We start from the raw sequence: 22574 nt of genomic DNA, 5'->3' as shown, positions 1-22574 counted from the left end.
TAAAATTATTATTTTTAGGCAATGAAATAGCTTTATATCATATGTTAACCAAAAAAAGAGACATGTATGATGACCAATAGCTCCTATTATTTATGTGTTAATACCACATCAAAGGTTACAACCTACTTAGATAAAACTAAACAACTAGCTACCTGGCTACAAGTCTCCCCAAAGCGCCAGGTCCAGAATGGGTTTCAGGCTTATTCTCCTGAAAAGAAATGATATCTATTAATGGCAGGTTGTCCAACTAACTGAGTGCGTTACACCCACATCAAATCACACTGGGCTAATAGAAGCAGACATCAAAAATATATATGACCACGCCAAATGGCTCCATTCCTTTGGACAGGGTAACCCAAGCACTGATTATATCTGGACCAGGATCAAAACTGTTACCAAATGTAACCTGGTTCTTACTCCTTAGGCCACTGGTTACAATAGTTCTTTTATTGGTTTTTGGCCCCTGCCTTTTTAATCTGCTTGTTAAGTTTGTCTCTTCCAGATTACAATAGTTTCACATCAAGATAATGGTGATGCAGAGATTCTGGCCATTCCTCGGAACAGATCCTGCTGGAATAACAACAGAAGTCACCCTGGGCCCCTTAATGAGACAGGGTGAGAGCTCCGTGAACCCAACTAGGTAGGGTCTATGAACCACATGCTAGCCTGAAGAAGCTACGGAAGACAGACCTTTGCCCTACATCCTCCCAAAAAAGATTTCTTGGGGCTCATGTCTCGCAGGGGGGATTTGAGGCAGGAGGTAGATGGGCCCCAGGCTGAGCAGCTGGAGTTTGTCCCCTGTGGACAGATACTCCAAGATGAATAGCAAGGAGCAAGGAGGAGCTGAGCTCTGCCCAGATAAAAGATAAAGAGACCACATGTTCCTCATTCTCAAGGTCAAGGAGATCTTCCCAACTACAGGTGCGCAAAAAGGCTCCTCGGGGGGCCAAAAAGGGAAGGAGCACCACCCCATAGTAGGTGATGTCAACCTACCCATAGGCCTCTTCGCTAGAATCCATCTTGGCTAAGAGACGCGTGTGCACACAGGGGAGGACCCTGAGTTAAACCAATACAGGCTCAGGGCCAGAAAAAGCAAGATGACTGGCCAGAGGAAACCCAAAAGAAATATCCCATATAAGTGACTGAAACTACCACGAGGGCGCAACTCTCTCTCTGAGCCCGCCCGTGTGAGTCTATTCACATGTACTCTTTTTCCTCCTAATAAACACTTTACTTGTTTCACTACTTTCCATGTCTTTGTGGAAATTCATTTCTACCAAGCCAATGGACCAGGGCCTTGTCACTGCCCACTGGCCCTGGTGGTCTAATGGCTAGTATTTGGCACTTTCACTGCCACGACCTGATTTCAATCCCTGGCCAGGGAACCGAAATCCTCTTCAAGCCACTGCAAGCCAAGGCCACCTGAGATCACTTTCATAATCACAGAGTTATCTTTAGTCACATAAATGTGGAAACAACTTAAAAGACTATCAACAGTGGGTCAGCTAAATAAATTAGAGAATGTAAACTCAATGAAATACTATTTAGTAATTAAAAATAATGAAACAAAGGTGTATATATATTTTAACATATCCACAGTATATCACTAAATAAATATTTGATGTGTATTGATACAATGGAAAAATAAAATTCTATTGATGTATTAAAATATTTACATGAGCGTATTTATATACACACACAGATATGTTTTTATAAACACAGAAAAAAGCCTGGAGGAAGCACACAACAAACTCTTGGCAGGCGGGGTAATGAGAGAGGCACATGACCCCACTATATATATAAACAAGAAAAACCTGTTCAGGGAGAGGGATAAATTAGGAGTTTGGGATTAACAGATACATACTACTATATATAAAATAGATCAGCAACAGGGATTTACTATATAACAGGGGGAACAATATTCAATACCTTATAATAACCTATGATGGAATAATCTGGAAAAAAAATATGTATATAACTGAATCACTTTGCTGTATACCTGAAACTAACACAATATTGTAAATCAACTATACTTCAATAAAAAAAAAAAGAAAGAAAAACCTACAGGCCAAAATGCATATAGAAAAGCCTATGTCCTATACACACACTAAGAGTTTAAACACCATAATTCACAGGACTTCCCTGGTGGCGCAGTGGTTAAGAAACCGCCTGCTTATGCAGGGGACATGGGTTTGAGCCTTGGTCTGGGAAGATCCCATATACCACAGAGCAACTAAACTCAGGCACCACAACTACTGAGCCTGTGCTCTAGAGCCCGAGAACCACAACTACTGAAGCCTGAGTGCCTAGAGCCTGTGCTCCACAACAAGAGAAGCCACTGCAGTGAGAAGCCGGCACATCGCAATGAAGAGTAGCCCCCGCTCGCCCGTGTGCAGCAACAAAGACCCAACACAGCCATAAATAAATAAATAAATAAGTAAATTTATTTTAAAAAAATAAATACCATTCAAACACTCATACACCAAGACTTTCATCATGGTACATTTTAATGAAAAACTAAAAGCAATCTAAATGTAAGAAAATGATGCAATTATTAAAAATGTTCATAAAAGGTTTTAAGTAGGAAATACTTCACACATACAAAAAAGTAAAAAGATTAAAACACCCATGTATCAAACACCCAGATTAATATAGTTTTTTTTAATAACATTGGACTTTATTATAATGTTGAGTGGAAAAACACCTCAGAATATGAAATTAGAGTATGACTTCAGCTATATAAGACTGTATGTGAAGGAGAAGAAACACATGAAAATGTCAACAATGGCTATCACTGGGCGCTAAGACTGTATGTGGGTGACTTTCATACCTCTTCATACTTTTCCACTGCCAAATTTTCTACAATGAGCTATCATCACTTTCATAATTATAAAAATTTTATTTTAGGGACTTCCCTGGTGGTCCAGTGGTAGAGAATCTGCCTTTCAATGCAGAGGACCCAGGTTCGATCCCTGGTCGGGGAACTAAAATCCCACATGCTGTGGGGCAGCAAAGCCCAGGCACCTCAACTAGAGAGCCTGCAGGCCACAAACTACAGAGCCCACGCGCCACAACTAGAGAGAAAACCCACATGCCACAACTACAGAGAAGTCCATGCGCCACAACTACAGAGAAGCCCATGCACCACAACTAAGACCTGACGCAGCCAAAAATTAAAAAAAAATTTTTTTTTACTTTAAAAGTACAAAGTTTTACTAGCACCATTACCTTGGGATCATGAACGAATGTATTTCCTTTGGTTCCAGGAGGAAAATCTCCAGTACAAATATATTTTAGACATTCAATGATGGTCTAAAGAAATAGAAAATTATATTATTTAGGTATTAGAGAACTGCAGAATTTAATCATAAAACGTTAACTCATTATAAAATATTATTACCATAGAGACTATAAAAGATATGATCAGATAAAATTTGACATTATAAAACCTGTCATATAAATATGATTAAGTGTTAAAGAATAATTGCTGTAACTTCATAGAAAAGCTACATACTTAACGAGGTATACTGAAATAAAATAAAGAATTATTATTTGAGGGAAAATTTCTCTATTTCTAATTAAAACCCTTTAAGTCAAGTTTTTAATAACAATGGCTAAAGTAAAACATGGTCACCATAGTTGACAACACTATATTGTATAAATGAAATTTAATGAGAGTGTAACTTAAATGTTCTCACCAAAAAAAGATAAATACATGTTAATTAACTAGATAGGGGGAATCCTTTTACAATATACATCTGTGTCAAATCACCATGATGTATACTTTAAATAGCCTACAAATTATATGTCATTATACTCCAATAAAGCTAAAATTTTTTTAAAAGTCGAAACTAAACAAATGGCTAATATCTACAAAGACCTTACTATGTGCCAGGTATTGTACTAACCACTTTCACATACATTAAGCTTTTAATTCTCACATCAATCCTAGGCTGTAGAAACTATTTTTTTTAATAAATTAATTTTTTTATTTATTCATTTATTTATTTTTGGCTGTGTTGGGTCTTTGCTGTGCACAGGCGGGGTAAGCGGGGGCTACCCTTCGGGGCTGTGCACAGGCTTCTCATTGCAGTGGCTTCTCTTGTTGTGGAGCACCGGCTCTAGGCGCGCGGGCTCCAGAGCGCAGGCTCAGTAGTTGTGGCGCATGGGCTTAGTTGCTCCACAGCATGTGGGATCCTCCCGGACCAGGGCTCAAACCCGTGTCCCCTGCACTGGCAGGCAGATTCTTAACCACTGCGCCACCAGGGAAGTCCCACGTAGAAACTATTTTTTAACCTCCATTTTACAGAGAAGAAAACTAAGGCATGGAGCATTTAGGTCACTTTTGCCCAGTCACACAGCTAATAAACGGTGAAGGAAAAAATTTGTATCAAAGCAGCTAGGGCTCATAAACACTAAACATACTAGTCTCTCTACCAGTAGAGCACTTAATACAATGCTAGGTACATAAAAAGCATTCAATAAATAATATTTCTACATAAATAAAAGCAGACAAGAGTCTGGCATTCAACTCTCAACACTAAACCTTATGTCTTTTTCTATGCTTTTCACTTCATTTACTCCTCTCCCTGTTACAATGACACCACCTTGCTTTTTCTCAAAGCACCCTTTCAGACCAGAGAGCCCCTTGGCTGTACTTTTTTCATAATTGCATACCATTCCCGGTCCAACTCAAATTTCTAAGTATTTCCAGTACTGGAGCACAGTATATAAGCTGCGCTCCGATCTTTTATTCTGACTAGGTAAGAGTATCCTAACAACAAAATACTGTCCCAATTTAACCAAGCCCCAACACGTTTCATTTTAAAATTATGTCATTTACTTATCATTTATTATCTTAGTTGGGATAGACAGTCTTCTTAAAGTCATATATTTATCATATTTTATAACTTTTAAAGAAATCCTGTACGGGGACGACTACCAGGAAGTGAATGCTATGCCATGTGAGTAAGGAACGATAAAACATCAATGCAGACGAAAAGGCTTCCTGTGGGACTGTGAGCTCGCTGAGCCCGGACGGAGGTAGCTCCCGGTCTCAGGATTCTGATGGAAACCTTGTCCACCGGACACGACTGAACACAGGAGTCTGGTCGGTTCCTGAGGTCGCAGTGGCCTGAAGGCCAAAGGCCACACCAAGCCACGCCCCTGGGCCGGGAAGTCAGCCGGAGACCCAGGTACACCCTGGGGCCCCAGGAGCTGAGTCATATGGACTCCTCTCATCCTAATCAAGAGTTCCGAACTCTGCAGATATTTTACTCAAGATTTCTAACACGTGGCGACCCGTAAACTGAAGGCGGCTACTTAGGACTTACCGTTTTCCCCGCCCCATTGGGTCCAACCAAAATTGTGAGGGGACTGAAGAATGTGATAATTTGTTTATCTTTATCCTCTATTCCAAAACTCCGCACGCCCAGAATGCTCATCTTTTCGATCCGGGACATGTTTGCAAATGTTTCTTTTCTCAACAGCAGGGGTCTAGAGCCCAGGGCTCACTTTAGCAGTGAGGCCCGAGCAGAGCAAGAGCGGGTCTTAAGGACTCGCGCGTCCCAGGGTCGGGAGGCTCCAGGTGAAAGCGAAAGCTCGGGCTGGAACCGTTCCTCCCACACCGGCTTTCTTCCCTGCTGGAAGGCGAGAGTGGGGGTGGGGGCCAGCCCGGGGCTGCCCGCGGGAGACGCAGAACACAAGCCCGAGGACCCCGCGACCACAGTCACTCACAGACTCCCGCCTCCGCGGCGCCGCGGGTCACGTGAGGCGCTACGGCCTGCGCGCTTTTACGCCGCAGGCCCGGGGCACGCCGGGAAGTCAGAGGCCCGCTGTGCGCGCGCAGCTCTGGGTTCCGGGAACCTTGCCGCGCAAAAAAGTTGAGTGCAAGGTCATCTAGAAAGCGGATTCCGGCTCCTTGCTGGCGGCGGGGGCGGGGCGGGGCGGGGCGGGACAGCACTGACAGGCACTAACTCTAAGAGAAGACAAAGACTTGTGATGGACAGCGATTCTCAAAGTGTGATCTCGGGACTCCTGGAGCGGAGGGGAGTGCGGTGTTCGCTCCTGTCAAAACTTTTTCTAACGATACTAAGACGTTATTCGCCTTTGCGCTCTCAGTCGCTCCCTAATGTACTGAGTTTTCTAGTAATTACGTGACGTGCGGGACACCATCGCAATGATGGCTAATGGAATGTGTGCTTGTATATTCTTGTGCTTTTAAAAATATTTCAAATTTAGTTTCTACTTGAGTAAATATTAGTAGTTATAACTCACGTAAAAGCCCTTTGGGATCCTCAGAGAGGGGTTTAATACCAAAAGTTTGTGAACTGCCGTTGTAGACCAAAAGCCAAAAAGCTACTATAAGACTATAAAATGTTATGAAAATATGTGAAGTAAATCCACTGCTATAAGTACCACCCCAAGACAGGAATAGACACCTTTAAGAGATTCTGTTATGCGAGATGAATAATAAGAGATCTGTACACCATCGTGCCTATATTTAACAATAATGTATACTTAAAAATTTGCCAATACGGTAGACCTTGTGTTAACTGTTCTTATTACAAAAAATAAATAAATAAATAAACAAATAAAATAGAAAATAAAAATAAGGAAGGTGAGAAGAAACTTTTGGAGGTGATGGATATACCAATGGCATTGAATGTATGTCTCCTGCTTAATATGAAGTAGCCAAAATTACCTCTTATGCAGCTGGATTAAAAAAAAACAGTTTAACTTGAGTCTTTAGCACCTTCAGATTGAGCTTCCAGTTTACAGGAAGTATTAAGCTAATAATATCACAAGGATGGAAAAGACAAATCTGGAAGGTGGAATGTGCTACAAAACACTGGCCCAGACTTTCAGATTACTGTTACTAGAACAAGAACTTTTGTAGATTCTAAAAGGATGGTTGAGAATTAAAAGAGATTTGAGTTTCATGTTACCAAGATGCAGCGCATGATCCTGGATTGGATCCTGCTTTGGACATAGAGATGTGAAGGGAATTTCGGGTATATGTGGGGAAATTTGAATGTAGACTGGAGATTAAATGCTAAAAAAACCCCGTTGTTTTCATTATATTAGATGTGATGATATTTTGCTATATGAAAAAGATCCTTTTTTGAGATGCATATAGAACTGTTAACGATAGAGTGTCATGCTTTCTATAATTTACTTTTAAAATACTTGAGAAAAACTGAGTTGAAGGAAAAAATGGACATTACAAGGTGCCAGATTCCATTACAAAAATTTTCAACTTTGTAACAGTAGGAAACTATAAAACTAAGATAACAACTCTAGGAGGGGCGGGTGGAAAGATTTGCAATAAAAATGATTAATCTTTAAAATAAAAAGAACTAAAAAGGCGAATCAGTCAAGTTCCCAGTTCTCAGTAAACTACTACTGAAAAATGTTTAGTTTCACTTATATCATAATTAATGAAATGGAAAATAAAATACCATGAGATACTATCTTATACCTATTAGTGAATCTCTTTATCCTTATAATACTTTCTGACATAAATTGTCTTTTTCTGGTGTTTATATTGGTACATCAGCTTTCTTTTGATTAGTATTTGTCTAGTATGTCTTTCTACCCCTTGATTTTTAAACCACTTAATGTCATTTTGCATGAAGTGAACTGTTATTCCTGATAAATTTGGATGTATTTCTCATATCTTTTTTTGTGCCTTTTCCCGCTTTTTCTCCTTTCCAGGTTTCTGGATTGATTGATTTTCATTATTCTCTTGTTTTATTCTACCGGTTTTGAAGTTGCACATTCTATTTTGATTCTTTTAGTCATTATTCTTGAATTTTTCACGTGCCTATTTTGAAATCTGAGGTTAATACCTTTAGTATCCTTTTAAACAGTACAAGAACCATAAAATGCACCGAATCTGATCACTCCTTGCATCTTAATCTTCCACATTATCATTGTTTAGTATTTTTGTTCCATGTTGTCTTGAAATCCTCTGAGTTACTTTTTAAAACCAGCATTATTTATTTATGTTTACCAACGTATTTATCAAGCTTTTTTACTACTACTGCTTCTTGTATCACACCTTCCTTTGTCGTTCATTTCACTCATTACATTAGCAGAACTATTAAACCCTAGTGCTAAAGAATCTTGAGGGAAAGAAATCTATCCCACAGTGCTGATATCAGGATTAAACAAAGTTATTTTTGTGAAAGTGCTTTATAAATGGTAAAACACTGTAAAAATATGAGATTTATTTTTTGTGCATTGAATATTTTTAGAGGGTTAATCTGGTAAAATGTAACAAAGCTATTAAAATGATCACACAAGTTCCTCAGCATAAAGAAATTTTATTTTTTTTTTTTTGCGGTACGCTGACCTCTCACTGTTGTGGTCTCTCCTGTTGCGGAGCACAGGCTCCGGACGCGCAGGCTCAGCGGCCATGGCTCACGGGCCCAGCCGCTCCGCGGCATGTGGGATCTTCCCGGACCGGGGCACGAACCCGTGTCCCCTGCATCAGCAGGCGGACTCTCAACCACTGCACCATCAGGGAAGCCCGGAAATATTTTTTAAATTATACAGAGAGCTTTTTAGTAGCATTGTTTGTAATTGTGGAATACTAGCAACAACCCAAATGGTGAAGTAAACTGTGGTACATCAATTTCATCCAGTAGCAGGTAACCATTAAAATAATAAGTAGTTACATGAAAGAGAAATATTAATAACAAAAAAGATAAACAAAATTGCACATATTCATTGATTACAACTCTGTAAAGCTGTCTTAGTAAAGATTGGAAGAGGTCAACAAAAACCTAATATAGTAGTTGCTATGCCGAGGGGAAGAAGTTCTGTGTTTATTTTCCTATGATGTTATTTATCAATTAAAAACTTATTTAAAAGATATACTTGGGGCTTCCCTGGTGGTGCGGTAGTTGAGAGTCTGCCTGCCGATGCAGGGGACGCGGGTTCGTGCCCCGGTCCGGGAAGATCCCACATGCCGCGGAGCAGCTAGGCCCGTGAGCCATGGCCGCTGAGCCTGCGCTTCCGGAGCCTGTGCTCCGCAACGGGAGAGGCCACAACAGTGAGAGGCCCGCGTACCGCAAAAAAAAGATATACTTGGAGATTGAAAGGATGGAGGTTAGAATAAGGTCAAGAAAAAGAAAGAGACGCTATCATTTTACATTTAGTCACTGCAAAAAAAAATTGTGGCATCGTGCCCTGTTAATTGATTAGAATCAGTTCATAGAAAAGTCATTTGACCTTAATGACTACACAGTTAGTAAAAAAACACAGGTATCAGTTTTTAAAAACATGTTGCCAATTTGGAAGCCACTAATAGAGACAAAGGTTTTAGGGCAAAAGGATGAACGTTGCCTACTAATACAACTTTTCAACACCAAAGTCCTTTTTCTAAACTATACAATTACTAGTAATTCTTAAAAATTCTCAATACTTTTTGCTAATTTCTTTCTATTCTCCTAAAATAATGTGGGTTTTTTAAAATACCATGGTAGTTCACATTGGTTTGTTCTCTATAGATGAGCTGACAGCTTTGCTCTATCTTTTTTCCAGGAGTCCTGCCAAAGTTGTTTCTATTATCAGGCTCCTGGCCCCAGGGAATAGACTCCTTCAGTTTCCACAGTATTCACATTAATGTGTTCAACTAATACAACCAAGTTCCTGCTTATTCATTCAGTTATTTATTCAATAAACATTAATTGAGTGTGTACAATAGGCTGGTCATTGAGGGTAAAGAGATCAATTAAATAAAACCCTTATTCTCAAGGAGCTCACAGTCTAGTGAAGTAAAAAGGTCCCAAGTGCATGACACTTATGGGATACAAAGTCTTTTTACATAATAATAATATAAATAATTATAAACTTTTTTCAATTTGCAAGGTTATTTTTAATAAACTTTTATTTTCATTTAGCTTTAGATTTGCAGAAACGTTGAAAGAATATTATAGAGATTTCCTGTGTACCCTGCACCCAGTTTCCTCTGTTGTTCGTATAACTATGGTACATTTGCCACAACTGGGTAACCAACATTGGCACATTACTAGACTCCACAGTTTTTAGGGGGTTTTCTTAGTTTTTACCTACTTAGTTTTAGGGGGTTTCCTGTCTGGGATGTCATCCAGCATACTACATTGCATCTAGTCATCATGTCATCTTAGATTCCTCTGGGCTGTGACAGTTTCTCAGACTTTACTTGTTTTTGATGACCTTGACAGTTTTACAGAGTACTTTTCAGGTATTTTGTCCTTCAATTTGGGTATGTGTAATATTTTTCTCATGGTTAGACAGAGGTTATAAGTTTTGGGGAGGAAGACCGCAGAGATAAAATGCCATTCTCATTACATCATGTTAAGGGAACATGCTACTAACATGAGTTATCACTGTTGATGTTGACCTTGATCACCTGGCTGAGGTTTGTCGGGTTTCTCCATTGCAAAGTTACTCCTCTCATAATCCCCCTTCCAGACTGCACACTTTAAAATGAATTGTATTCCACAGTTGCTTTAAGTGTATCCCACACTTAAAGAGAATTATGCTTCATTTCCTTGAGGCTACAATATCTACAAAAATTACTTGGAATTCTGCAAGTAATCTCCTGCAAGTAGGAGATTAAAATTATTAACTTTTGTTTGCAGGTTAACATTAATAAACCTCTTTCAAATACATTATTTTATGGTCCCTGCTCAGAGAGTTTGCAATCAGGTTAGGGAGATCAGACTAATAGAGGAATAGTTATTGACTTATGAAAACATTGTAAGAAATGTGATTTTGTACACTCATGTTCATAATGGCATTATCCACAATAGCCAAAAGATGGAAGCAACCCAAATGTCCATTGATAAATAAACGGATAAACAAAATGTGGTATATGCATACAATGGAAGATTATTCCACCTTAAAAGGGAAGGGGAGTTCCCCGGTGGCCTAGTGGTTAGGATTCCAGGCTTTCACTGGCGTGGCCCAGGTTCAATCCCTGGTCAGGGAATTGAGATCCCCCATAAGCCTTGCGGTGAGGCCAAAAAAAAAAAAAAAAAAGGAAGGAAACTCTGCCACATGTTACAAGATGGATGAACGTTGAGGACACTATCCTACGTGAAATAAGCCAGTCAGTAAATGACAAATACTATATGATTCTACTTATCTGAGTTACCTAGAATAATCAAATTCATAGAGACAGAAAGTAAAAGCGTGGTTGCCAGGGGCTGGGAGGGAGGGGGAAAATGGAGAGTTGTTTAATAGGTACAGAGTTTCAGCTTTGCAAGATAAAAAGCATTCTGGAGATGGATTGTACAACATTATGAACATACTCAACACTACTGAACTGTATACTTAAAAATGGTTAAGATGTTATGTTTTATGTTACATGTATTTTACCACAATTGAAATATTTTTGAAGATACATAATTTTGAATAGGAGGATTTTTAAATAACTTGCCCTCCAATAGGGACCCACAGTTGTACTATAGATCAGAGACTGCAAAATAGCACCCTCTATGGTTCTTACAACTATGAATTGCCAACATTTAAAAATGAGGAGATTATACATAATAATCAGGATTTCTGGCTTCTTTGAAAAATTGGATGATTTGGCAACATAAGTCCAAGGGTGTCACATGGTAACCGTCAGCTGGAGCTGACCAGTACTTGCCACCTGGAGACAGGTCACTCTGCTGCAGTTTTCTGCAGCCCCACCATCTGTGCTGTTGTCACACCTTGCCCATCTCACTCATTTTCATAGCCAGCATGACTCCCTAAAAATAGTGAGTCGTTGGTGAGTTTTCTCCTGCTTAGTGAACACTAGTACAGTGGTGTCTCAATCCTCCACCACCTAGATTCCCTGTTTAACCCTATAACAGAGAGAAGTTTAAAACTCAGAACTTCGTGTATTTAAGGTACTAAAATAACAAGTCACTTGGCAGTTCCTCTGAAACCTTCATCTAAGCCCACACTTCCTCTGTGTAGCCCAAAGGAGTTGAGGAGAACCAGAACAAACTCTCTCTATCTGGGGAGAGAAGGCTCTGCCAGAATTCAGCTTTGATTTTGAAAGCATCATTTTAAGAGCACCTTGATCCAGTCTATTGTGATTCCTACCTCACTCCTGCAGCAAGCCACGGTCACTCCTGCAGTCTCAAGGAAAAGGTCTTTCAAGTGTTCAAACCATGTCTAACCAAGAGTCCAAAACTTGAGCACAAACAAAACCAGACATGGTACAGGAAGGCTGCCACTAAAGTCCCATACTACTTTTATCCCACCTGTGCAGAGCTGTGACTACCCCCATGTAAAAGGCTTGACAGGACTTCCCTGGTGGTCCAGTGGTAAAGAATCTGCCTTACAATGCAGGGGACGTGAGTTCAATCCCTGGTCAGGGAACTAAGATCCCACATGCCACGGGGCAACTAAGCCCGCGTGACACAACTACTGAGCCCGCGTGCCTCAACTAGAGCCCGGGCACCATAACTACAGAGCCCATGCACCATGGAGCCTGTGTGCCACAATTAGAGAAGAGAAAACCTACACGCCACAGAAGTCCGCGCTGCAAGGAAAGATCCCGCATGCCTCAACAAAGATCCTGCATGCCGCAACTAAGACCCAACGCAGCCTAAAATAAATAAATAATAAATAAATCTTTAAAAAATAAAATAAAAGGCTTGTCTACCTCCTAGATGCCTCTACTTCACATACAGAACTACATCCAGCTTTGGAAAAGGATTCTAGGTAACAATTCATATTTGGTACAATCTGTGCTAGATACTCAAGGTAGTCCTAAAGCCAGGCTTCCAGGCCACCAACACAGAACCACTTTGGGATGTTCACTGAAACTCTCCATTATAAGCAATAGCTTACACTTCCATTATGTGTGCTAAGGCCAGGGAAGAAGGAAGTGTGTGGTCTAGAAGGGGGCCTCATTTGCTCCCTTCTGGGATTATAGGTCAGAGCCTAAGGTACACAAAGGCTGATTCCCCTGATCACACCTATTCATACATGGCCCACCCAGGGTGTGAAAGGACACTCCCACCCTTGTGGGATGTGAAGGAGAGGCCATGCCCATATGTTATGTGGCTGTGACGGATGTTTTTTGGTTGCCTTCCTAGCATCTAGGTCCCTCTTACTGCTACCTAGGACCCCAAATTTCTCAGGTATGAAGTTTGGGTGGGATGAAGCCCATCTCCAGCTCCAGGGAGAACCAATTAGTATATCTCATACCCCTGGCCACAGTTCAAGGGTGAACATGGGATCAAGGGTGAACAAGGCTAAATTCTTGGACTTTTAATTGAGCAATCAGAAAAACACAATTTGCTTTCTCCTGAGGCTCATGAACAGGGTACATATAGATTCAGGAGGTTGGACATCATATTGGGTCCACAGTGACCCAAGAATGGGTCACTGCCTGAGAATGAAGACAATGGTCACTGAGGTAAGCAACATAAAGGAGCCTCCATCCTGGATCATTTGGTTGTATGAGCTAACAAATCCCCCATTTGGCTTCAACCAGTTTGGGTTAGGTTTTTGATCACTGGCAACAGAAAGGACCCCAGTGAACACAACTTGAGACCCCAGTGAACACAACTTGACCCAGCTAAGTTTTGATGGTCTCTGCTCTAATCACCATCTTCAATCACCAGTATTTTCAATTCCTTTTAAGACAGATCAACCTGGCTACAACTGCATTAGAGTTTACTTGACGTGAAAAGAAATTCTCAATATTTACGTATTTTAGCATAAAATTCTATTTAGTGGCTTATATTATACTTCTTTTTACACAAATCTTTTAAAAGGAAATTCAATCTTCTGATTTTAAGAAATGCAAATGTGGGGCAATGATGTATCCACCTAAGGATTTTCTTTTGTAATAGAAAATGTTTTTAAAGGTGAAAAATAGGGATTTTTATTATTATTAAAAGATAAAAGTAAAATTATTTTTTAAGGTACAGGCATTGGAAACAGTTTCACTATATGCCAGTATTAAGCATTCTCTATCTGATTGTTAGAAATTATTCATTTCCTCAAAGAGAGAGAATAAATTGGTTGGGGATGAAATCTTGTACTATGCACTTTCTTTGCCAAGGCAAACGCTCAACATTTCAGAGCCATGAGAATGCTTCTGCATTTGAGTTTGCTGGCTTTTGGAGCTGTCTACATTTGTGTCATTGCTGTAGAAAGTCCCATGAATAGACTGGTGGCAGAGACCTTGACACTGCTCTCCACTCATCAAACTCTGCTGATAGGTGACGGGGTAATTTTCTTTTTGATTCCTACAGTCTTTAAAATATATAGGTAATCATTTGTGGTGGCTAATTTTTAAAGATCTGTCATTAATCATGAAATTATGAGAGTGTTAGTACTATATAATTGATAACCATACTACTAACAAGAATTTTACTAAAAGTTATGAATGCTAGAGTGCTTTAAACATGAATGTATTTTCTTTCCTTTTCAGAACTTGATGATTTTCTAAAAGTTATGAATGCTAGAGTGCTTTAAACATGAATGTATTTTCTTTCCTTTTCAGAATTTGATGATTCCTACTCCCGAACATACAAATGTAAGTTAAATCAAGATTTGATAAATGATTGAGTGAATAAGTAAATTTCATATTTTAAGCTATAAAGCATTAGTTATCACTGGAATGATTTAATTTTCTCCATTTTGTTTGTGTGTGTGTGGATGCAAATGTATGTACTTATAAATATTAGGAATAACTTTACAAGTAGAATTCATTAAACAAGTGGATCAGGCCCTTTGGTGATGTTGTCAGTTCTCCATCTCAAAGAGCCTCATGTAAGGCATTCTTTTTTTTTTTTTAGGTATTTAATGTCTTTTCCTTTGCTATATGCTTTTTAAAATTTATTTATCTTTTAAATTGAAGTATAGGTGATTTACAATGTTGTGTTAGTTTCAGCTATACAGCAAAGTGATTCAGTTTTATATATATATTATTTTTCAGATTCTTTTCCCATATAGATTATTATAAAATATTGAGTAGAGTTCCCTGTGCTATACAGTAGGTCCTTGTTGTTTATCTAGTTTATATATAGTAGTGTGTATATGCTACTCTCAAATTCCTAATTTATCCCCCCCGCCACCTTTCCCCTTTGGTAACCATAAGTTTGTTTTCTATGTCTGTGAGTCTGTTTCTGCTTTGGAAATTAGTTCCTTTGTATCATTTTTTAAGATTCCACATATAAGTGATATCATATGGTATTTGTCTTTCTCTTTCTGACTTCCCTTAGTATGATAATTCTAGGTCCATCCATGTTGCTGCAAATGGCATTATTTCATTTTTATGGCTGAGTAGTATTCCATTGTATATATGTACCACATCTTCTTTATCCATTCATTTGTCGATGGACATTTTGGTTACTTCCATGTCTTGGCTATTGTAAATAGTGCTTCTTTCCAGAAGAATTCCATACTGGGTGAGAGGGGCCTCCTAGTCTCCATTCAACTCTATCTATGGCTTTCCTCTCACTCTCATGTCTTTCTGAAAGTTTAGCAAGTTAGGTTTATATTTTTAAAATTATGGTCAGTAGACATTAAAATATACAATGAATGCCCTATATTAATATAGGTGTCATTTCCACATATTTAAATTATTATGACCATATAATGGAATTGTATACATTTGGAGTATGTCATGGTTGTATTAAAATGTAAAATATATGATTTCATTAGTCTAAAGAGAATAAAATTACCAGCTAGAACTACAAAAGGAAACTCATGGGAGCTCAATCAGTATTGTAGTTGCATTATACTTCCTAAACATTTTAATTTCGGTTAAGGAGTTAATTTATATCATTTGTAAAACTCCTCAGTAGTTATATAAACTTTATCTACTTTTGGAAATTATAGCTCAGTGTGAAGTGTTTTGCCACTTGGAAAAGGAACAAGTAAAATATTCTTTGGAGAAGAGAACTCATGTAAACAACACAACTAACTTCTGGAACTAAATTTTTATACCTTGTTTTGATTATTTATAGTTTTTAAATCTTCCTCATTTAGCACGAACTATGCATTAAAGAAGTCTTTCAGGGAATAGACACACTGAAGAATCAAACTGCACAAGGGGATGCCGTGGAAAAACTATTCCAAAACTTGTTTTTAATAAAAGAATACATAATAGACCTCCAAAGAGTAAGTTAAAAACATTTAGTGGAAACTTAAGTATATTTGTCTGGCTCTGCCTATGTTTACAAGAATTGACAGTTTCCTACAATACTTACTGTCTACTCTTTTCACAGAAGAAGTGTGGAGGAGAAAGATGGAGAGTAAAACAATTCCTAGACTACCTGCAAACTTTTCTTAAGGTGATAAACACCGAGTGGACAACGGAAAGTTGAGACCAACCTGTCTCACTGTAGCGAAAGATTCTGGAGGAGAAGAAGGATGTTTTACTGCAACAAGGATGAGGGCCAGCCAAGGGTGGGGCCTTAATATTCAGTGTAATGAAACTTCAGAGGCAAAGTAAATATTTCAGGCATACTGCTACCTCACACAGGCAGAAAGTATAAAAACAAAATATTTGAGCTGTATTTCAGATATCAGAATCATTGAAGTATTTTCCATCAGTTTGCTCTAAGCAAAATAGATATATACTTTTATCTATCTTATTTAACATAACATTCTGTAAAATGTCTGTTAACTTAATATTATTTATGAAATAATTGAGAACTTGGAAAATTAATATTTATTTCACCTTAGGCTATGTTCCAATAAAACAAAAATAGACAACTCTGGTTCAATTTGTTGCTGGCCTTTGTCTGACTTCTGAAGTGAGCACAGTCTGTGTGAGAACACACCAGGTTTGGAGAGCATTCCCATCTTCCAGGTGGCAGAAGTCGCAGGTTGCTAGGCATACCATGGGTGGATGAGATCTAGCAGGACTTAGTGGAGAAGGGGGTAGCAGGGATATGGGCAGGGGCTGGAGCCTGGTTTCCTCTCCATGGTATACCCAGAGCCTAGGTTGGTGCAGGTAAAATGGGAGGTGGTGAATGAATGATTATAAGGGCCTTCCAGAACTGGCCAGAGAATTAAAATGAGTTTCACGGCTTCCCCTGGGGAGGAGGGCAGTGTAGGAATCTGTATCTAGGTCTCTTCCCAGCCTATGAGAAGAATGTGGCAGGCCAATCCCACTGCCAGTTTGGGGAAGAAACGCTCCTTGTGGAGCCCAGAGCACTGTGACCTGGGGGTTCTTCACCTCACCTGACTTTGTGCCATAACAATGGTCAGAGAAGCACTGGTAGGCAGTTATATTGGGGAGGCTGGGTTCTAGAGGTGCCCACCATCTGTATTCCCAGGGGCAGAGCAGCATTAGGCAGAACAACACTCCAATCTGCCTGTTTATGACTATCAGTACCATAATTGGAAGTTCCTCCGCTTGAGGAAATTTCTTAAGGATTCAGAAAACACGTTCTTTAAGATATATTTTAAAACTGAGACCTGGAGGAGAGGCCCAGTAACAATATTCAGCTATGCCATTAATTCCTTCCTTCGCTTACTGATCACAGGCCCTACTGCATGCTGGGAGACAGTTGTGGCCATGTGCTACAGGGCCTTACAGATGGTGCCATTACCCTGGGCATTATCTGCATAGATTGCACGTGTTGCGCTTGACTGCTTATGTGAAGCAACTGCTCCCCTACTGTTTCTGGGTGTGGGAGAGGGGCCAGGGCAGTCAGACACAGATTCCCAGGTGGGAGAATGCAAGTCCTTTTGTGCAAGAAGACATATTTCCCTTCCAGCACAAACACAGGCATGGTAGTCGGCACTCTGCTGTGGCTTAGGCTCCCAACTTGTGCACCCACCAAGCCCCAAGAGCTGGGGCTGAGATGATGAAGAGGTGTCAGCACAGTACTCCACTGACTGTTCTCGAAACTGACAGCAAACAGGAAACTCAATTTGAGAAGAGACTGAATGTCAATTTAATTCAATTCAGCAAATATTTATTGAGCTCCCATATGTTCCAGGACTGTTCTAGGGACTAAGATTCATCAGTGAATAAAAAAGACAAAATTCCCTGCCCTTGTAAACTTATATTCTCTCTCAAAAAAGGTAATTTTCTAGCCAAGATACGGAAGCAACTTAAGTGTCCATCAACAGATGAATGGATAAAGAAGATGTGGTGTATATATTGATATATATGTACAATGGAATACTACTCAGCCATAAAAAAGAATGAAATTTTGCCATTTGTAACATGGATGAACCTGGAGGGTATTAGGCTTAGTGAAATAAGTCAGACAGAGAAAGACAAATACTGTATGTTATCACTTATATGTGGAATCTAAAAAGTTAAACAAACAAGTGAATGTAACAAAAAAGAAACAGACTCACAGATATAGAGAACAAACAGTGGGGAGGGGAAGGGGGGCAATATGGGGATAGGGGATTAAGGGGCACAAACTACTATGTATAAAATAAATAAGCTACAAGGATATATTGTACAGCACAGGGAAAACAGTCAATATTTTATAATTACTATAAATGGAGTATAATCTATTATACTCCATAATAGAATTTTGAAAAATTTGGAATCACTATGTTGTACACCTGAAATTAATACTGTAAATCAACTATAACTTCATTAAAATAAAAGTAAAATTAATTTGGCAGGAAAAAAAAAGTCATTTTCCCACTTTTTTATCAAGGTCCAATATAGTTATTGTGGATTTAAGGCTGGAATATCCTAAAGTCCCCCTAATGAACTCTTAACAATCTACCATCTCAGAGAAGCCGAACGCAAACAGGGCTGTATGAAACTAACCAAAATGGGACTTCTTAGACCCACCAACGATTTTTAAGGCAGAAACAATGATTCTCCAGCTGATTCTACTTTCCCTGTAAAAGCAATGCCAACCAGATGGTCCCTGGACAGAAAGAGTGGGCTTCTTACAAGTTATATCAACTGCTCCCTCACCTAGCCTGACTAATGTGGGGCTCCAGAACCTAGGGCATCAAAGGAGAGGGATTTGGCAGGCTCCAGGTTACAGGAAAGCTTTCATGAGTCTTGCTTTTCCTCTCAAAGCTTATCCCAATAAAAGAGCATCTATTTGCGCTCTGTCTTAGTGATGTCGCTGTTATTGCCCAGTGGGAGGAGCCAGAGTGAAACATTAGGCTGGGTTTTGGAGGGCCACAGAGGAACCTTTCCAGAGAACACCTCAACACAATGCATCTAAAACCAAAGTCCCTCTTTGTAATCCATCCTCATCCCCTCAAACCTGCTGCTGCTAGTCCTCCTTGTCCTTCTTTCTCCTCTTCCTTTGAGGTTCCCTATTTGGCTAACATAACCATGACTACCTTCCCATCACCTTTCTGGAAGACTCCCTGACTTTTACCCTCTGTGCCCTTCCATCCACCATTCAGCCTCTGAAATGTCTCTCCAATTCCCCCTCTCCATCCCTGCTGCCTCAGTTGAGGCCCTTGCCTCTCACCTAGACTCAAGCTATCACCAGCTCCCTACTTTAGGCTCTCCTCATGACTGTCAAGTCAGGGCTTTTGATAAAATACACTCACGGCCATATGTCACTTCTGGGCATAAAAACCTCTGGCTCTCAGGTCCATCTCCTTCACAGGTCATACCTTTGTCCCCTCCAAGCCCTGCCATTCAGAAATACGGGCATCTCTCACTAAACATTGCTGGCAAGAAAATGCTAACCAGGAGCCTCATTCTCATTATTTAAATGGGAAAATTTTTCATGCATTACATCTCAATCCAAAATCCTCAACCAATTCTCCAAGCATAAAACACAAAACACAGTAAAATTCCTGTGTATAAGCAACAAGCTAACATGTTAGGTTGTAAAATATTTTAAAATTTATATTTCTGTATTTCTTTATTTAATAAATTGTGGTAAAATAAGGATGTAAAATATTTAAAACTGTACTTCCTGATCACTAAACCATTAATATGGCCTCTTTATCCATATAACATGCTACATGTCCCTTTAGTTGACATTCAGAGCCTTTCCAATTGTCTTCTGTGAACTTTGATATGCTACCAATATATTTGGAATAAACCTAAAGGCTTTCTCTGTTGAGCTCCCTCCCTCATCACTTTGTTTAAAAATGCATTGAGTTTGGGGGACATATATCTAATATTTTCCCTATGTAAGTATTGGTAGAAAAGGATTGTATTGAAAGGCATATATGTTCTTTTTTTTTTTCTTTTTCTATTAGTTCTTTATTACAGATCTTTTTTTAAAAATATTTATTTATTTATTTATTTTGGCTGTGTCGGGTCTTAGTTGCGGCACGTGGGATCTTTCCCTGTGTTGCGCGGGCTTCTCTCTAGTTTTGGCATGCAAGCTCCAGAGCATGTGGACTCTGTAGCTGCGGCCCGCAGGCTCTCTAGTTGTGGTGTGTGGGCTCAGTAGTTGCCCCGTGGCATGTGGGATCTTAGTTCTCCGACCTGGGATCAAACTTGAGTCCCCTGCCTTGGAAGGCAGATTCTTAACCACTGGACCACCAGGGAAGTCCTGAAAGGCCTATATGTTCTATGAAGAAATGGTCTACGTGGAAAACTGGGGAGAAGTTCTGTAGGGTATGCTAGCTCTTATTCTTCCCAGAATACCCAGGAGTTTTTACACCTCTGTGCCTTTGCCCACACTGTCTCAGTACATCTGTCTTTTCCCACGTGGGGAACATGCAATTGCCCTTTGGATGTTTTCATCCATCCCTCTATCTTGGCTCTCACAGTCTGGCTCCAATACTACCTCCTCTTTGATTCTCTCCCGGCTATTACTCCCAGCAGTATTAGGTGTCCTGCATTACTTTGGACATTCCTCTGTCAGAGCTCTTGTTTTTATATTGTAATATTTTCAGATCCACCTTATACAACTCTGAATATATATCAGTCAGAATCATCTAGATGATGCTATAGTAATAAATCACCTCTGAATCCCAGCAGAAGGACACAACAAAAGTTTCTTAATCACACTATGGGTGTGGTCTGGGCAGCCCTGCAGAGCAGCTGTCCTCCACGTGTTGGCTCAGTGTTCCAGGATGCTTCCATCCTATGGTACTGCCATATCAGTAATTGCTGTTGCCATTCCCTTGGAGAATCACACCTCAGTTCTTAAAAACTTCCACTTAAATCACATTGGTTAGATCAAGTCACAGTGCCATGAGTAACTTCGAGGGGTGGGGGGAAATACAGTTCTCTCATGTGCTCAGAAAGACAGGAGAATCAGACATATTAAAGAGTAACACTAATATCTAACACAATAGACCCTCAACAGATGTTCGCAATGTTCCAATGTTTTGTCAAGGGAGGGAACCAAACTACCGTCTACTGACCGTTTACTGTGGTTAGGACTTCCTTAGACATTTTATATCACTATCTCAATTAATTCTCATCACAAGCCAATGTGAGATAAAATTATTCTTTTTTTATGATATGGAATCAAAGGCTCAGAGAGTTTAAATTATTGGCCAAGGTTACACAGCTAATAAGTGATACAGCTGGGATTCAAACCCTGGTATGTCTCATTCCAACCCTCCCATAATTTCTTTTTTTTTTTCTCCCTTAATTTCTGAGGAAGTCATATTCTCTTGGCCTTAAGAAATCAGTGAAGTAGAAAAGAAGGCTGATCAACTTATTTACTCCTTTAAAAGCCCTGTCTCTAAGTTCAGTCACATTCTGAGGTACCAGGCATTAGGGCTTCAACATACAAATTTTGGAGAATACAATTCAGTCCATAATACACATTAAAAAGAAACATTTTCCTCTAGCACCTGGGATGATACAGAGGCTTACCTCCACAAGGAGCAGACAGATCCCATGTTCCCTCCATTTTAGGAACCCACAGAAGTTAGAAACAGCAGGCTGTACATCTGAAAAACAAAGTGCTGACACACACGTGTGGAAAAACCAACTCGGGAGGCCCCAGGGTTTTTCTGATGTAGTGCATCATGGACATTCCCACAAAGTAGCTTCTGTGAGGGCCTCTCAGGCAGGTCAGGCGAACCTCATGGCACCCTGGTATGTGCCCAGCCCCAGAGCCAGAAGCTGCACTCCCCTGTGGGCCCAAGTCCTGGTGAGTATTTCTCACTGAGAAAGTTCCCTATTATAGGTGACCCTAAACAAAGTCCAAGGCAAATGCCAGACGGCTTCCCTTCCTTCTACTCTGCAATCCATTCTCAGTGCTACTTATGAAACAGAGCTGAGCAGCCATTCCTCAGGATCCCCAACACCCATAGGAAGAAGCCGTAGGAGATACTGAGGATAAAATGAGAACATCTCACATGCGTCTAATCAGAGTTCCAGAAAGAGCAAAGAGAATGGGGAAGAGGAAATATATGAGGAGACAATGGCTGAGAATTTTCCACTGTTGACGAAAACACCAATCCATGGCTTCAGGACATCTAGTGAATCAAGCAGGATAAATGAAAAGAAAGCAATACCTAGATACATATAGTAAAAGCCTAAAACACCAAAGGGGAAAAAAAAAACTTAAGAGCAGCCAGAGAGAAAAGATAGATTGCCTACAAAGGATATATAATTAGAGTGAGAGCTATTTTCTCAACAGCAAAAAATTAAAGCCCAGAAACAGCACAGTGTTATATTCAAAATGCTAGAAAAA

General features: G+C 39.7%; 2 protein-coding genes across 3 annotated transcripts in view; one reads left to right on the top strand and one right to left on the bottom strand.

The window, feature by feature from the left end:
- The window catches only part of RAD50 (RAD50 double strand break repair protein), a 113651-nt gene extending 91887 nt beyond the window's left edge, over positions 1-21764 (bottom strand). Inside the window, exons 1-2 of one of the 2 annotated variants that reach the window (XM_029216053.1) lie at positions 21749-21764; positions 3229-3312 (exon numbers count right to left, since the gene is read on the bottom strand). Coding sequence is in view for 1 of the 2 variants with exons in the window: in XM_029216052.1 (XP_029071885.1) it covers positions 3229-3312; positions 5334-5462 (213 nt within the window). In the remaining variant the exon portion in view is untranslated. Of the gene's footprint in view, positions 1-3228; positions 3313-5333; positions 5715-21748 lie in introns of those variants that run through there. The other variant, XM_029216052.1, reaches the window with a different exon arrangement.
- Positions 14055-16459, top strand: IL5 (interleukin 5). The gene is made up of 4 exons (XM_029216055.1): positions 14055-14230; positions 14507-14539; positions 15997-16128; positions 16236-16459. The coding sequence occupies exons 1-4, from the start codon at positions 14087-14089 to the stop codon at positions 16332-16334; spliced, it is 408 nt and encodes a 135-aa protein (XP_029071888.1). The 5' UTR covers positions 14055-14086; the 3' UTR covers positions 16335-16459.
- Positions 21765-22574: the final 810 nt, after the last annotated feature.

Source organism: Monodon monoceros, unplaced genomic scaffold (genome assembly GCF_005190385.1).
Source record: "Monodon monoceros isolate NGI ecotype Baffin Bay Population unplaced genomic scaffold, NGI_Narwhal_1 Super_Scaffold_12, whole genome shotgun sequence".
Lineage (NCBI taxonomy): Eukaryota > Metazoa > Chordata > Mammalia > Artiodactyla > Monodontidae > Monodon > Monodon monoceros.
The sequence above is the reverse complement of the archived record's forward strand: the minus strand, read 5'-3'. Positions and strand labels throughout refer to the sequence as shown.

Excerpts from the sequence above, each read along its gene's own strand:
- IL5 (XM_029216055.1), top strand. The coding sequence starts at position 14,087 with ATGAGAATGCTTCTGCATTTGAGTTTGCTGGCTTTTGGAGCTGTCTAC. Across the intron at positions 14,540-15,996 it reads CTACTCCCGAACATACAAAT|CACGAACTATGCATTAAAGA; the intron begins GTAAGTTAAATC and ends TTCCTCATTTAG. Across the intron at positions 16,129-16,235 it reads ACATAATAGACCTCCAAAGA|AAGAAGTGTGGAGGAGAAAG; the intron begins GTAAGTTAAAAA and ends CTCTTTTCACAG.